Source organism: Scheffersomyces xylosifermentans (genome assembly GCF_036884685.1).
Source record: "Scheffersomyces xylosifermentans strain CBS 12540 chromosome Unknown RJT20scaffold_3, whole genome shotgun sequence".
Lineage (NCBI taxonomy): Eukaryota > Fungi > Ascomycota > Pichiomycetes > Serinales > Debaryomycetaceae > Scheffersomyces > Scheffersomyces xylosifermentans.
The window spans coordinates 26,002-43,005 of record NW_027042941.1 but is presented as its reverse complement, the minus strand read 5'-3'; the positions used below and the strand labels follow the sequence as shown (position 1 = coordinate 43,005).

At 40.0% G+C, this 17,004-nt stretch overlaps 6 protein-coding genes across 6 annotated transcripts; 5 read left to right on the top strand and 1 right to left on the bottom strand. All coding sequences in view use genetic code 12, as the record gives it.

Moving 5' to 3' along the window:
- Window positions 1–343: 343 nt before the first annotated feature.
- PEP7 (Pep7p) lies at window positions 344–2,787 on the top strand. Its single transcript, XM_064916785.1, has one exon. The coding sequence runs from the start codon at window positions 484–486 to the stop codon at window positions 2,734–2,736; it is 2,253 nt and encodes a 750-aa protein (XP_064774693.1). The 5' UTR covers window positions 344–483; the 3' UTR covers window positions 2,737–2,787.
- RCH1 (Rch1p) lies at window positions 2,788–4,305 on the bottom strand. The gene has a single exon (XM_064916784.1). The coding sequence runs from the start codon at window positions 4,288–4,290 to the stop codon at window positions 2,947–2,949; it is 1,344 nt and encodes a 447-aa protein (XP_064774692.1). The 5' UTR covers window positions 4,291–4,305; the 3' UTR covers window positions 2,788–2,946.
- A 1,974-nt stretch (window positions 4,306–6,279) lies between these two features.
- HOF1 (formin-binding protein) lies at window positions 6,280–8,838 on the top strand. Its single transcript, XM_064919714.1, has one exon. It carries the CDS (start codon window positions 6,615–6,617, stop codon window positions 8,727–8,729), a length of 2,115 nt encoding a protein of 704 aa, XP_064774691.1. The 5' UTR covers window positions 6,280–6,614; the 3' UTR covers window positions 8,730–8,838.
- Window positions 8,839–9,161: 323 nt separating this feature from the next.
- Window positions 9,162–10,449, top strand: RJT20DRAFT_126549 (D-arabinose 1-dehydrogenase (NAD(P)(+))). The gene has a single exon (XM_064916783.1). It carries the CDS (start codon window positions 9,258–9,260, stop codon window positions 10,323–10,325), a length of 1,068 nt encoding a protein of 355 aa, XP_064774690.1. The 5' UTR covers window positions 9,162–9,257; the 3' UTR covers window positions 10,326–10,449.
- A 417-nt stretch (window positions 10,450–10,866) lies between these two features.
- On the top strand, window positions 10,867–11,734 carry RJT20DRAFT_32449 (chromatin-binding transcription coactivator). The gene has a single exon (XM_064919712.1). It carries the CDS (start codon window positions 11,129–11,131, stop codon window positions 11,597–11,599), a length of 471 nt encoding a protein of 156 aa, XP_064774689.1. The 5' UTR covers window positions 10,867–11,128; the 3' UTR covers window positions 11,600–11,734.
- Window positions 11,735–12,951: 1,217 nt separating this feature from the next.
- On the top strand, window positions 12,952–16,606 carry MNR2 (putative Mg(2+) transporter). Its single transcript, XM_064919713.1, has one exon. The coding sequence runs from the start codon at window positions 13,351–13,353 to the stop codon at window positions 16,486–16,488; it is 3,138 nt and encodes a 1,045-aa protein (XP_064774688.1). The 5' UTR covers window positions 12,952–13,350; the 3' UTR covers window positions 16,489–16,606.
- The last annotated feature ends 398 nt before the right edge of the window (window positions 16,607–17,004 follow it).

The following is a 17,004-nucleotide window of genomic DNA, read 5'->3' as shown; positions in this document are numbered from 1 at the left end:
ATTCTACCATTATTCTACTTTACCATTCTACTACTCTACCATTCTACTCTTCTACTATTTTTATTCTACCATTTTTTTCTACTTCACCTACCACTCTACCATTGTTCTTCTCTTCTTCTCTTCTTCTCTTCTTCTCTTCTTCTCTTCTTCTCTTCTTCTCTTCTACTCTTTTTATACTCTTCTACTCTTTTTATACTCTTCTACTCTTTTTATACTCTTCTACTCCACGCACCCACCACACCAACGCAACTGTCAAATTTAGTGGTACGTCATATTATATAATGCTCTCCTGCAGACAGTACCCCTCCATATCGCTAACCAATTTTCCATAGTAAATGATGAAGTTTAAAATGGTTACTTTTCTCCTGTTCCTTATGCTATTTAATGATAGAAACTGTGTTGTAGTGGTATAACAGTGTTGAAGAAAAGACCTGCTGACTTAGTTTTCCAGTTTTGCCCCGAAATCCCCAGAATGAATCGATAATGTCTCCAGGAAATGTGTCTTTAACCCTGAAATCGAGACGGAACTTGGGTTCTCCGTTTAAATCTCCAGAGAATTCGATTAGCCAAACACACCATAATATCTTCGACTCGGACACAGGCGACTCCAGTCCGACGCCGACGAGAGGAAATTACAAAAATAGTACTAAAAGAAAGCAAAGACTACCGAAGAATGAGTCTATAGATACAGAACATGATGATAATGAAGATACTCACGAGTTATCTCCGCCGACAATACCGCCCAAAGACGATGATCTACAAGGGCCCAATGGCAGAAATCTCGCTAAGAAAGCATTAAACAGGACTAAGGATCGAGGTTCTTCCGTCTCAGAGAGAGAAACAACGGCAATAACCGAAACCCCGTCAACTACATTGACAAATACTACAGAAGACGAAGCCAATGTGAACTGTCCGATCTGTAATGAACCAATGGTGAACTTATACCAGTTAAACCGTCACATTGATGACATTCACTCAGAAGGAAAAGAGGGAAGAAATTCGTTTGCTGACACGGAAATGGGTCCCAAGTTATCGTCTATTAGTGACGGCCATGGTTCGTTAGGAAAGATCTTCAATAACGAGTTCATTAGCAGTGATATCAAGAAATGGTTCTCTAATAAGCTGGTGGAAAGGGAGGTGGACTACTTGAGTCCTCTGAAACGGAAAATCATCAAAATGGACTTGTTGGATGATGATAGGGGTTTCAGTTTAAGTGACAGTAGCAATGGAGATGTATTCAGAGAACCTTCTCCAGGCATAAACTCCAATCTTCAAAATTCGGCTAGTCCTCCACCAAAGTTCAAGAATAGGTTGAGTCGTTCTCATTGGAAACACCCTTCTACTACCACTCTGTGCTCGATCCGTGGCTGTGGAAAGACTCTAAATGTGAAAAATGGTGTGGTGAACTGTAGGAAATGTGGTTTACTTTATTGCTATGCCCATACAAATAACAGAGTCAGATTAAAGAACTCTGAAATTGAAGGCTCTCCACCAGTCTATGACTTTGGAAAAGATGGAATTTGGTGCAAATGCTGTGAAACTTGCTATAATAATAAACCGGACTTGTTGGAAGGAACACAAGCCAACAGTAGAGACTTGACTGGCTCATTCTCTAAGAAAAGGCAGGAACTTCTTGACGACAAACAATTGAACAGAACAAAGGTACAGAAGAGGTTTATCAAGTTGACGAATCTCCTTGCAGAAAAGAGCCTATTGAACAAACCAGAGAATACAAACAGCATATGGAATACGATCCTGAATAACCTAGCAGCCAATAAAGGCGAATTGGAAAGAGAGAAAATCGGCTATGATAACTGGCAAAACGATAAGGATGTGACAAACTGTACCATTTGCTTTGTCAAATTTAATGTAATAATAAGGAAACACCACTGTCGTCTCTGTGGTAAGATTGTCTGTGACGATCCCTATGGGGCCAGAAAGAGTTGCTCTATAGTAGTACCACTTCCCAAACTTATGGAGAAGCTTCTGAACTTGAATTACTCCCGAACAGTCAAGGAAAACTATGATAAAATCATTAATAATGAGAGTTTAAGGTTCCGGTGTTGTGTTGATTGCAAGAACGCTTTGCTTTATGATTGGAAACTCGAACTGCTGAAAGCTCTGGGACAGAATGAAGAGCTTATTTTTGTTATTTATAACGCTATCTTGGCCCAAAAGCACCAAATAGAATCACTTTTGCCCAAGTATGCCAAAATAGTTGAAAGTACCGATGAGTCAGATGAAACTTACACGAACAGGCTCAGAGTCAAACTCATGTCTTTCTTGAAAGATTTTGAGAATTTGACGATTCAATTCAGGAATAAGTTCTTTGTTGTTCACAATAATAAGCTTACTGTAGCTGAGAAATTCGTGGCAGATTCTAGGCTCATCACAAACATATATCAGAGCTCAATTATGTTCCTTCAAGAGAATATTCTTTGGTACAAACAGCTAAATGACCGTCACAAGGAAATAGAGCAAGAAAGGTTAGAGAAATCCAAAAAGGAGAAGGCTGCTGAAACTCCAGAACCGCCAAGATTAACCAAGAAACAGATCAGAGAATTAAGGGAGGAACTCATGGTAATGAACGAACAAAAGTTCATAGTAGAGAATCTTATTCAAGACTACACCAAATCAAGGAGATTCGAAGAATTGAGCTCATTACAGGAGAATAAGCAAGAGTTGGATAAAACAATAGAAAGCCTTGAGGCAGAATTGGGTGATTTCGGATTCTAGTATTTGCTAGGGAAAGTGAGGAAACTACTAATGTTATCTGTTCGGTCATAGATGTAAATACATATATTGGTGGGATATAAGTAAATTAATAATAAATATTAGGATTCCTGTTCAATAGTGCCATTTCGCTATACGAAACGGACCTCTTCGAGAAATCATGCAATATATGTGATATTAGATGTGCAACAAAGTATAAATGAACTCTTGTTACTACACAGTAGCGATATGGGACGACCTCTTGTGGTCCTGAGAGTCATCAGATATGCTCATGGTTGATCTAATAACGTTTTCAGTATTACTTTCTTGGTCAGTTTCATCATGGGCTTCGCCAGCTTCATTCTGAATCAAGTTCTCTTCGTCAGCATGCTTAGCATCACCGGCGTAGATCCACTTTCTCATGAAGTTCACTAAAACCTGAGCACTGATAACTTGTTCAGATTGATAAAGGACCAAAGGTACCAAGATGATACCTAACTTGGGATTGTCAGAACCATACTGAGAAGAGACAAGAGAAACACCCAAAGCAGCGGTCTTGGCAGGACCACAAAGCATAAGAGCAACAGTATCTCTTCTATTGTAGTAGAAAGGTCTGAAGAACTTGTATCCGTATCTGTACAACTTGGTGGAATTTTCATTTGGTTCTTCTCTATAATACTTCTTAATGAAGTAGGGTCTAGCGTAGAAGTAAGTGAGAACAGTGAAGAAAAGGTAAATTCCGACATTGAAGAACACAATGAAGATGATAGAAGCATGGCTAACTTCTTCGAAAGCATGCTGGGCAAAAGCTGTGGAAAAAGATTGAAACATAATCAATAACAACATAAAAGATCCCACCTTACTTAATTTGAAAGTAGTCAAAGTCCATTTGGTTTGCTTTGGGAACACGTTTTGGATGACCTGACCAACAAATAATGGAATAAACACCGACAATCCCAATTGCTTCATTGTCTGGGCATACAACTGAGTAATAGTGCTGTCTCCACTGGGTTGGTGACTAGGATTTCCAAAATCCCATCCTCCAGTCATATACAATTGCAAAAGAGCAGGAGTAATAAAGGCACCCAACACATTTCCAATGAAAACTTCACACAAGGTCAAGATATCGTTACCATGGGCTTGCTTGGTCATAACCACATTGGAAGACACGGTGGTTGGACAAGCATGAGTCACAATAAGCCCCACCAAGAGCCAATCATCAATGTTCCCGTCGTGAGCTGCTCTGACGGCACTTGCCAAACCATAAATAATGGAACTGGTGATTAAGAACGATGTCGATAATACCGTGAAGTGGGCACGCCAATTGGCAGCATTTTTCATCAAATCCTTGGTGGACATAGACAATCCACTGATCAAGAAGATCACTGCTACAGCACCATATCCAATGGTATACTGGGCTTTAATAAGACCTCCCTGTTTAGCGAAATTAGGGAATGAATGCGCCAAAGCGATGAAAACCGCAAGCACCACGAAGAACCATTGTGCTATGGCAAACGATAGCACGGCATTCGCCACTTTGTATGGTTTCGACTCTTTTATCTGTTCCCAAGTTGGCATCTTTATGGTTTTTTTCAGCAATTACTATCAATGGAACCGTACAAAACCCCACGGCTGTGATATAAATTTTCAACTTTTGCAACTAAAAATTTAACCTGTGATAGCCTCTGCTGCTGGAAATATGCCCTTGTCACTGGAATTGTGAAAACTCCCCTGGTATATATAAAAGAATCAATAACCCTCCAATTTCAATCTATGAAAAAGTCTGCCGCAACAGACGGCTAAACGCACAACGGAACCAATGACAAAAAGAAATTGGAACATGCAAAGTTATCAATCAATCAATTAATTTTTTAGTATGACATGGAGTTTTATGCCGGACCCACAGTGATATCAGAGACACCTCGGAAGAGGACTCCGTTTGGAATGCGCTTGTTAACTATGCTGGAGGTGATGTGAAGTCACGTTTCTCGGATCGTAAAGGCTCCGGCGGTGGGGTGACGTTTTCCCCGGATTGGGGGAGTTGGAGCGAGGGTGTTAGGTTAAATGGAGAGGCGGGAGCAATGGTGTTATGGTGTTACACTACTGTGTGCTGTGCTTAGATGAGAGATGTGACGGACCGGTGGAAGGTCGATAAAAATGGTTTGAAGGCACGGGATTGAGGTTTATGACGAAAATTGGAAATTGAGCACTTGGCTTCGGAGTTGCTTTGCTGTTGGTAAAAAACGAATGACGGGCTTTGGGTGGATATGGTGGGACTGGAGGGTGGTAAATGGCTATTAGGGATATTAGGGATATTAGGGATATGAGGCTATGAGGCTATAAAGTAATTTCTGGGCCCGATATTAAGAGTTTTGTAAGGAAATCAAGAGAAAATTTATAGGACAGAATTTTGGAGTTAATAGGTTTCAAGCGATAAAAAATTACTTGCTTCCACAGTTTTTACGTTGGTCCAACGGTATTTGTCGTTATCGTATCAGTTTTAGGAAAATTGGCAATATTCCATAATTTAATAGAATTCGCATAGGTTTTGCAGATTAATGACAGTATGCGATAAAACTTTCTACCGCATGGATGCGTATGTACTTAATTTACGAATCAAAGTTGCAAAATATCTCGTCATGACCATGTCTTCTCGTTTACCTGTCGGAGATCGGACCAGCTTGAATAATCCACGGCTAACTAGTTGTCATTACAATTTATCATCGTAGCCGCCGCTAGCGAACAATGAGCCTCCTTGAATCTGACACCTTCACACGCACATATTGCAATCGGTGTGCATAATCCTAGCTCAAATTTATTCTATCGATCCGATAATACTTTGAAGTAGTGCTTGGCTTAAGTATTGAGGGCAATTCGAAGTAGGTCATATCCGCCCTGAAACAGGCCGTGGTAATGATGTAATTGCATAATGAGTCAATGAGCGAAATAAAACAAGATATCACTATCAAGAAGGATATTTAGCCTGGATTAAAGGTCCAAATACTGGCAACCGTCACTTGTCTTTGAAGTATGCCTGGTATACCAGCTGTATCCATTACTATTCACCGTTATACATGCTACTAGCAGATTTTGCAATGTCCTCAAGAATAACACCCATGCCGCAATACTGAACACAATAACTTGCTTGCTTATCTTCGACACCAATTTGAACTTTCCCCGCCTCAAAAAAATCTTGCTATTCCAATTTTCACTGCAAATGAACCCTACCATCACTACTATGAACCTCCACTACTCCTTGCTCCTTTAAAAAATCATTAGCCGGAATTCTGGCGACTTCTATTTTAATCTCCCTCAGTCTCTCACACTCTCACCCACTCTCCCCATATTACCTCTCCTCACTGCCCTCATTGTCGCAACAGTGTCATTTAATAATTCTTCGCGACAGCAACACTATTTTGATTTCTGCCTAATCAGGAAATAAACACAACCGTCACCTTCTAAAATTGAATAGTGACATTCTCTAGCAATAGTGTTAAAGTAGAAGGCATTGTTCTGGGGAGATTCTACAGGCGAGTAGAAATCGGAGAAAAGATCGTCTTCTGGCGGTGAGGAATCTTGAAATTTATAGTTTTTGCTTCTTTTTGTTTGTGTGTTTAAACCCCGTAGGACTGTCGCTTTCACCAAAGTTCTATTATAGACACTTGATATTCTTTTGCAATTATACTGTAATTATAATACCACGTTTAATATCTCTTGGCTACACATTTGAACACAACTGTCGTATTCCACTACATTACATAATACTATATATTCCTACAGCATAGCACAAAACACGCCACCTGCTTGCTTGTACGTCATCCCATCAAAGAATTTCAGGAAACTCATCACTATTGTTTCCATCAACACAAGACCCGTACAATTACAACAAAGAAACCATCGCCATGGACACGAGACAGCCCAAAACGTTGTCCAATCGAAACTTTGTCAACAGCTTCTGGGGACGTAATGATGTTGGCTTTCAAGTCATCCAAACAAAAAGCAGAGATTCCTTGAATACTCTCCAAGAACTCTTGGATTTCTACCAAGAAAGAATAACCATTGAAAAGGAATACACCAAAAGGTTAGAAAAGTTGAGCCAGAAGCATCCATTAGGATCACGAGAAACAGGCTCGTTGAAGAAGAGCATGGATAAGTTGAATATCGAAAATGAACAGATGATTAAATACAACCAAAAATTCATTAAGTCATTGAACCAAATCAACTACAGCAAAATCTATGACTTCTATAAGCTCTATAGCAAGAAGGTAGCCAAAATAGATCATCATATGACGAAGATCATTGCCAGAAGATCCGATGCCTTGAAAGAGGTAGAGCATTCAAAATCAAGATATCAATTAGAAACATCCCAATTAAAATCTTTGAGGCTAGCAATGAAAACAACTTGGGGAAAGGAGTTGGAAAGAAACGAAGTCAAGTTTAATAAACTCAGTGCATCGATTTCAAACAGCAGAAGTCATTATCAAGTAGCCTTGACCAATTACAGAGAACTCAACGAGATATACATACGGGACTGGTCCATTGCATTACAGGATTTCTACAAGTTGGAGATTGAAAGAATTCAAATATGCAAAGTCAATTGCTTCAACTACTGTAATAACATTGCTACTTTATGTGTAGAAAATGACCAATCTGCAGATTTGGCAAGATCTGTTTTTGCTCAAATACAACCAGCAGCAGACTTGAAGGATTTCAGTGATGCCTACGGAACAGGGGATAAGATATACAGCGAGCCTAAATTCATTGACTTCATGAACGGGTTTGACGATACACAAGAAAAAGAAGAATTTACAAGAGCAAAGGGCCAAGATCCAGAATATGCACCTATATTATCCAGAACCTACTCTACTTACTCTCTGGAATCATCACAAGTAGCAGCAGCTTCTAATCAAACACCAAATATTCCTCCAGTAACGAGACAGCAACAGCCACATACAACCCCACACCCAGCAAGATCTCCCACAAGAAAGGCACCTACTGAGGCAATCCCAATTGAGATAAAACATACCAAAACGCAAAGCTCCGCATACAGTTCTAGCCCCGAAGACAACAGAGCTGATGTATTTTCGATCCATGAACGTAAAGAACAAGAAAAGTTCACCAACAGCAATGGATCTGCATCTTCGAATTACTCGAACCCTACAAATTACACCTCTTCCAACTACTCTACCGGCTCGAATGGTCAGAGACACTGGGCATCACCCCGTAGAACAGAAAAGCAATTATCACAATTCCAGGAACAGATTAACAGAAAGTCAAAGGAATTACCTGCATTGGGTCCAACAGTGCCCAACTTAGAGGCTCCTAAGAACGTTCCAATCATGAAGGACTTTTCTATTGATTTCATAGCAAAAGCTCTTGAGGATTTGAATTCTGGAGGTAATGGTGATGTCAACCAATTCAGAAGGTCCGTGAGAAGGGCACAGAAACAGGACAACCAACAGCACGAAGATGTCCAAAGGCTGGTGAGTAAAGCACACTCAAATGGGACATTAAAACCAGGCTCTGATTTTGTAGATGATCATGATGAAGTGGCTACAAGATATGGATCTATCAACTTTTCCAGTCCGCCAACAAAGTCCAAATTCACACATAATCTTCGTAATCAGAGACCTAAATCGATGCTATTACCTTCTGAAGATACCAACCAGACGCTTATTGCCACCGATGCCGCTCTGCTCAGTACATGCATAGTCAAAGGAAAGAGAAAATCCATGCTGAGTCTTCCTACAAAATCCTACAGTAACTTGCACTTACTAGCAAACGATGTGACTCCAGGAAGTAATAGCTCTTATGTGACCAAAGCCCGGGCAAGATATTCCTACAAGCCCCAGCAACAAGGAGAATTATACTTCAGAAAGGGATGGAATATGTACGTCATTCACAAGCAAGAGGACAACTGGTATTTATGTGAGTTAGCAGAGAATTGTCTAGACAGAGCAGGGATGGTAGGATTGGTTCCTGGTAACTACTTGGTAGAAGGTGATGATATTTTCTAGCGGACTGGGAGTCCCAAATATCATTCACATTAATAATTATATATTTATTTCACAATCTGTATTTATAGTTTGTTTATTATTAACGAGTATACGTCAATTGTACTAGGAAGCATCCTGAGCTTATATTGTAGGTCTTTTTCGTAATAGTTCTATTTGAGTTTCGCTTGACATACTTCATTTACTACTTATAGAGGCAATTTAAAAAAGCCAGTAATTTTCAAAAAGTATGAAATAACAATATCATCCAATCATCTCCAAAAACTCTTCTATTCATATATCTCTCATTCAAATATACATTACCCATATATAGCACCAACTCTCCTATTTCAACTTCTTGACGACGTTTTTCGCAATGATGCAATTCCGGTTTATTTTTTGCAATTAAACTTTTCACTGCCTGAAAAATATGTAAGCTCGGATTAACTATTGGAACAGGTGTTTGTAAGCCCGTTGTTCTGGTAAAAGATAGTGGTTAATTGTTATAAAAGTTGGATAAATCTTTTGTATACTAAGGGTACGATATCGAAAATGTCAACAATTAAGGCTATCGGGAAAACTGTGGTGGAAAAACCATATTCTATTAGGAACTTGCCTCCGTTGATCGTAGGCGGCGCTGTGTTCAACACCCAATACTCATCAGACCCAAGAAACCTCCCAGTCAAGGAAATCGTCCAATTGGCATTTGAAAACGGATTAAATGCCATCGACACATCCCCATACTATGGCCCCTCCGAGGAAATCTTGGGAGAAGCTCTCAGTAAGATTGACATTCCTAGAGAAGACTATTATATTTGTACGAAGGCAGGACGTGTAAAGTTAGATGATTTCGACTATTCCCGTACCAATGTCAGAAATTCTGTCTTGAGGTCAATTAAGAGATTACATGCTTCTTACTTGGACCTTGTCTACATGCACGATATCGAGTTCGTAGAAGAAGAAGACATTTTGAGCGCTTTAGAAGAGTTACGTCTTTTGAAGGACGAAGGACTTATTAAGAACTTTGGAGTTTCTGGATATCCAGTGAAATTCTTGCACAAGATTGCATTGGAGAGTACCAAGAGAGAGAAGATTGGTCCTTTGGATGCAATTTTATCGTATTCTAATGGGTGTATTCAAAACACTCGTTTGTTTGAGTCTTATGATGAATTTAACGACTGTGGAATAAAGAAGTTGTCCAATGGATCCATTTTGAGTATGTCATTGTTGAGGTCGGACATAACGCATTCGTTTCATCCAGCATCAAAGGAACTTAAGGATAAAGTGTATGAGATAGCACAGACGTTGAAGAAAGAGCACAATGGTTTAGAGTTAGCCGACTTGGCCACTAGATTTGCCTTGAAGAAATGGTTATTCGATACCATTGCGCAGAAACTAGAGAATAAGAATGACCTTCAATGGAACGAAGCCACATCGATCGTATTAGGAGTGTCAAATGTGGATGAGTTGAAGACGGCAATCAGTTGCTACTGGCAGGTAAAGTCTAACTTGGATAATATCAACGAGAAAGATGTAGAACTCTTTGATAAGGTCAAGAAGTTGTTAGGAGAGGAGCATTTCAACGAGGTATGGCCAAGTGGAATTGAAGGAAGGCAGTAGAAGAGGGATGAGATATGGTGAAAATAATGATATTATTGTGGCATAATGAAAATGAATAGATATATAGAGTATAATCCAAAGATTGGAATTATAAGATCACCAATGATAATAAATGGAATTGAATGATAATTAAGCTTATATTGTAGAGGACTTGCAATGAAGACGGCACTATTCATGGGAGAAGCACATACCCAAAAGTCAGGCTACAAAGTAGAAACCAAAGAGAAAGTGACAGACCAACCTTGGTAATCAAAAGTTGTTTCATAAAATATGAATAGAATATTACAATTTACAATAAATAAATTCTCCACTAAAGACAGAAGAAATATACCCTAAATTTTTTACCAGTGCTTAAACCACCATAATAAAATAGGGTATATTAAAACACATAGTAGACCGTACATCTAAGATAAGGCAAACAAAAATAATAAATATAAGTCGCTATCAGCACACTCCACAACAACATCAACAGAAACATATATAAACGTACCAATTACTAAATACCACCACCATCATGATCTATAACAATACTACCGCACTTGTAAAATACAAACTACCAGGCTAATCTTGCTTGCTTTACATCACCAGTTTAACAACTACGTTTCCACCCCACATACAACCACCACACAGTGAATGGCATAATTAACTATGAGAGTGTATACGATAAAGTCTCCACACAAAAGAAAGACAGAACGCGGGTGTAATGAAATAAATAGCGGATCAGTCTTTGAAGCGTCTTCTGATGAAATATACGCTCATGTTCCTCTCTAAGGTGTGAGATTATATAGAAACCAGTGGGGTCAATGGCTTACAAAAGAACATTCAACAACAGAGGCGGTTCCAACGCTGGGACATCATCGTCGTCGTCGTCGAACGACGAAATTACAATTGAATTGGATAAGAAGAAGCAAGTGACGATCCGGAAATTCAACAACGTTAATTTGGTGGATATCCGAGAATTCTACATTGACAAGGACTCAGGGGAAAGAAGACCGGGAAAGAAGGGGATTTCTTTAACAGAAGACTCGTGGTACAAGTTGTTGGAGTCCACCAATAAGATCCAAAGTGCGTTGGATATACTTAATAGTGGATCTGCGGCAGGATCGCCATCCAAGAAGGCCAAAACTTCAGCGGAGTCTAAGAAACCAGCCGAGAAGGAGAAGAAGGAAAAGAGCAACGAAGGCGACGATGATGATATAGAGCTTCCCAAGACACGAGTAAAGCCACAACCAAAGGATAATCAGGAAGTGGAAAGTGACGTCGACGCTAATTAGTGGAAATTCAAGGGATGAAATTCTCATATAAAAGAGAACAATAGCTTAATTACATCACATGGCCAAACAAGGTAATTGTGACAAGGTTGAAACTCTTTGCTAACCAAAGAATGCATGAGTAAATTTACGGCGAACTATTGCCAGCGACAGCGAAATGTACTCATCTCTATCCATGTATAATGACAAGGCTTATATCTTCTTCATTCCCACGGGCCGGTACTCTAACAGGTACATTTAAAAACGCAATTGCCAAAGACAGCACTACTCGATCAAATCAGCTGCATCATGACAAATATAAATAGCAATATATACCTAAACAACCAATATAGAGAACGCAATTTCACTTGACACTGCCCTCTTTTACTGGTTCCATTACAGATGGAGGGGCTTAGATACTGTTTACTGGAAAGGTTAGCAATAATAACCAATACTGTACAGTGACGTAGATCGTAACCCTTTCGCTCATAGTTTACTACGTATGCGTTTGTTCGCTGCTGGAAACGGCATAGATGGCATCGAGCCGAGTTGGAACGGCTATTGTTGGGCTTAAACGTCAAAAGTGGACCCATGACACGGTCCGTTGCTAAGAAGAGGAATCCGTTTCCTCACTAGCCGATTTTGCATCCAAAATATCACACGACAGTTAGAGATGACACAGTAGCAGAGAGCAAGTGGTTAGTGAGAAAAGTTTCTTCCTTGGATAACTACGTAAGGTATTGAGAGTATGATATATGTATATACCTCTATACCTCTATATATAGATATATAGACTTCTATGTATGACATACCCATATACGTGTGGTACAGTATATAGAGACAAAAGTATACAAAATACAAATACAAATATATATACAAATTCAAATATAAATATAAATATAAATACCCATCCATATTGCATCTACCCTACAATACACACCCAACACTATAGCTGCTCACAGTGCCTCACTATATAAGCTCACCGTCCCTCACTAAATAAGCTCACGGTGCCTCACTAAGTTTATAAACTTCCGTCTCACTATATAAGCCCACAGTCACGGTTCCCCACCCTCCTCACCAACTCTACCACTATCGCCTCACCGTTGCTTCCCTCACCATCGCGCCGTACTCTCACTAATACCCACACCAATACCCACTCCAGTACCCCTACCAATACCACAGCACACTCTCCACCACCACCCCTCACTACCCTCGCTAGCCACCCCCAAATTACCTCCCCAACACCGTCGCTTGCTCACCAGAAAAAAAAGCGCAATCGAATTTTAGGATTCCAAGTCACTTCTCTTTACGGAGAGATAAGTGGATGTATGGATTAAGCTATCGTAGATTTACACTTACGACAAAAGAAAAGGTTCGTGATACATCTAAAGTGAGCCGTGGAACGACTCTGGTGAAAATTAGATAATTGAAACGCCGTTTGACACAAGATCATTGCACCTGTTTAGCAGCTTTTCTTAGTGGACGTCAATTTAGTGACAAATTCCAAGTCCAGTGAATAGATAAGAAACGAGTTCTATCTCGGGGGGAATAGTGAATTGATCTGAAATAGTGATAAGGTTCACGGAAAGAAACCAAGGGCTGCTGACTTTTACCATCTGATCCTTATATTTGAATCAAACCAGATTCAAGGAATTGATATCGTTAGTCTTCTTATAACTTCGAACTTTCAATATTACCATTTATATTGAATTACCAAATTATCCCGTTTTCCCATATTTCTTGGTGAACTTTGCAATCTTAGTAATATAGACAATATGAGTGTTCCAGGTGAAGCTACACCAGCCGAGTCTATCAAAGATGACGAAAGTGGAATCAACTCAGGCGCCTACATCGACCATCGTCTTCACGACGACTTGGCCCATTTGCATAGCTCTCCAGCAAGATCGAGAAGAAGAAGCACCCAGCATCTCTACAATGCTAGTTACATAGCCAACAATTTGAACAATGCCAATAATACAAACACCAACGATGTTTCTGTCCCTGCCAGAGGAGGTGTGACTAGACGGTTTACCACAGACAGTACTCATTCCAACTCAGAGATTCCTATAGTAACCCGCCAACCAAGCCTTCCACTCACGAACAAGAACCTCCAGAACTTGCTAACTCAGAGCAATCCAGGATCATCCAGGGCTCCGAAAAGCGCCATTAGCCCAACTAACAAGTCCGGTTCTGTGGCATTGGATATGGATAGATATACCAAAGAACAACGTAGATTGGCTAGAGCACAAACTTGGGCAAACCCTTTCCTCTCTAACCAAGAAGGTGACGATGAAGACGATGAGGACTCCGGCCACGAAGCCCCGTTCAATAACAGTGGCCACGCAGATGAGTACGAGAGGTATTCAGAGTTTGGAGGATCCAATCCTTCCTCTGACCATTCCAGTGATTCGACATCTTTGGATGATGTGTGCTTCCCTGATTATTACATTCATAATAAGGATGACAGCAATAAAGAAAGCACATTCCAATGGCCAGATTTGAAGGTTATGGAAGAATTTATAATTGAGGAGATGGAGGAAGCGGATATGCATTTTCAAGAACACTCATCATCGCTGGAATCTCCCAATGTTACCTTTTACCCAGTTGCAAAGTCATCTGGTCAGAGTAAACTCCGTGAACAAACAGTTCTGCCTAACGAAAGCCGTTCCGACGACGACATTTCTCCCTTTAACGGAGAAGCCAACGAGAGAACTCCATTAGTTCACAATCACCAGGTAAACGAACTTGAATCCTTGGATCTGTTACAGGATTCGTTTAGAATAAGGCCCAAAGCAATTCTGCCTTGGGATACCTCAAAGGAGCAGATTCCACCTATTTTACAAAACCAACAACTGCGGAGCAAGTTACTGACATTAAAACACAAAAAACCGGAAGGGAAGTTATGCAGATTCACCTATTTTAGAGAGGACTTAGAGAAGACAGTTCACTCCCCTACTATTAGTGGGTTAATTGCTGGAGATCCACTCATTATGGACGAAAATACAACCTCATTGTCAAAGAAATGGAGAGGTCCAGATAAAGAGGAGACAGACAAAGAAGAAAGCCTCTTAGATAGAGCTGATCCCAGCACCGGAAAGGAGAGGACAATCGAGGAAGAGGAGGCAGCTAAGTATGAGGAAATAATGGAAGAAGAGGAAAAATCAATATATTCAAGACTTCAAGATTTATTCCAGCCAACCCACTACTCGCAGCATCTTTCCAGTTTGCCATCTAATGTCAGTGTTGCCAATGCTGCAGTGAACGTGACCCCGGTGGCAAACCCTGCACCAATTATAACTCCAGAAATTGTCGCCGTTCCTAGCACAAATACCTTAAACCCCAACACATTAAACTTCCAAACAGTCAACAAGATCTCTTCCAATAAAGGCACCGAAACGCCTCTTGCAGGTACGGCTGTAGGATCCGTCGTCGGTAACAATGAACCACCAGCGATTCCATTTTGGTTAGATGTACTTGATCCAACAGAAGAAGAAATGAAAGTTTTGTCGAAGACTTTTGGCATCCACCCCTTGACTACGGAAGATATCTTTTTGGGGGAGACGCGTGAAAAGGTTGAACTTTTTAAGTCGTACTATTTCATTTGTTTCACTTCATTTGATGTGGTCTATGAAAGAAGAAAGCAAAGAGCAAAAGAACAAGAGAAGAAGCTTAACAAACTCCAAGAGATGTATGATAACGGCAATTATGATGGCGAAGATGGCAGCAGCATTTTTGGAGGTGCTGAGAGAAAATCCCGAATTTGGAAACTTTTTTCAAGTTTAGTCGGAAAGAACTCAGATAAACGCTCAAGAGCCGGATCATTTGTCCAACCAGGCACCAAGACAAGCACATCAAGAAAGTCAAAAGGTAAGAAGATAAGAGAAGGCGAGTTACTGCCTTTGAATATGTACATGATTGTATTTAAAGACGCTGTTATCACTTTCCATTTTTCTGCTACTCCCCATCCCATTAACGTGAGAAGAAGAGCACGTCTTCTTCGTGACTATCTCACAGTAACATCTGACTGGATCTGCTATGCATTGATCGATGACATTACCGACTCTTTCGCCCCTATGATTGACAGTATTGAAGAAGAAGTCAATTCAATTGAAGATGCCATTTTGAAGATGCATTCAGGCGGCGACTCAGATGATGATTCAGACTCAGATGATCTGGATGCGGATGAGAAATCTGAGTATAGTGGCCCTATTCACAGGGGAGGGAAAAGAAGAAAGTCCGACGAAGCTGTTATAAACAGCAAAGACAAGGACAATGTGTTTATTTGGAGAAAGCGCTCCAAATCTACTGTAGAGCACGGTATTGGAAATAGGTTCAAGAAGGTGACTAAGTCCAATTCTTCTAAATCATCGTCTAAGAGCTCGACTTCTGCATCTTCTAAGATCTTAGGTTGGAAGCGCAAGGGAGACATGTTGCGTCGTATTGGTGAATGCCGTAAGAGAGTTATGTCGGTGCTCAGATTGTTAGGATCGAAGGCTGACGTTATCAAGGGTTTTAGTAAGCGCTTTAGTGAAGCAATGGCGGAAGGAAACAAGACATCTAGTAAGGGCGAGATTGGAATGTACTTGGGTGACATTCAAGATCATATTGTTACTATGGTACAATCGTTGAACCATTACGAAAAATTGTTGGCACGTTTCCATTCCAACTATTTAGCGCAAATCAATATCGATATGACTAAAGTGAACAATGATACCAACGACGTTTTAGGTAAGATCACGATTTTAGGTACTATTGTTTTGCCAATTAACGTGGTGACTGGTCTTTGGGGTATGAACTGTTTGGTTCCAGGGCAGGACTATGATAGTTTGACTTGGTTCTATTCCATTGTTGGAGCAATGTGTTTGTTCAGCATTCTTGCGTACAACTACGCTCGTAAAGTTACAGGTTTATAGGAACGCTTTTGCATAAGCAACCTGGTGTTGCTTGACCGTATTTATATATAAATTACATCTGCATCTCTATTAATATGAGAGAACTCTAATACAAAGTAATTGTGATATGTTTGGGTGATAGCTTAAATAATTTAAGAGTAGGTAAGCGAGGTTTTTTATGTTGACAAGCTCATTCGGTTACAAGTTTATTCTTGCTCTTTCCAAAGCACTTTACTTGGAAAAGAAGCAGCTTCTGCTAAGAATAGGTAAAAGTAGAAGCGAAGTTTTTTAATTCTTGCAAGCCCATTCTTTCTCTCTTCCAAAAGCGCTTTACTTGTAAAAGAAGCATCTCTTTGCTAACTAGCTTTACTAAGAAAACATACTTCGTAATTAAGACTTTCTCGGCATTAAGTATATGAACCGGACCCTCTCTGAGTCCCAATTTTTAACTATCCAGTCTTGCAATAATGTAAAAAAAAAGAGACAATGATGACCCCTTCTGCCTATTTTAAATTACCCCAAGACTCCTTATAATCC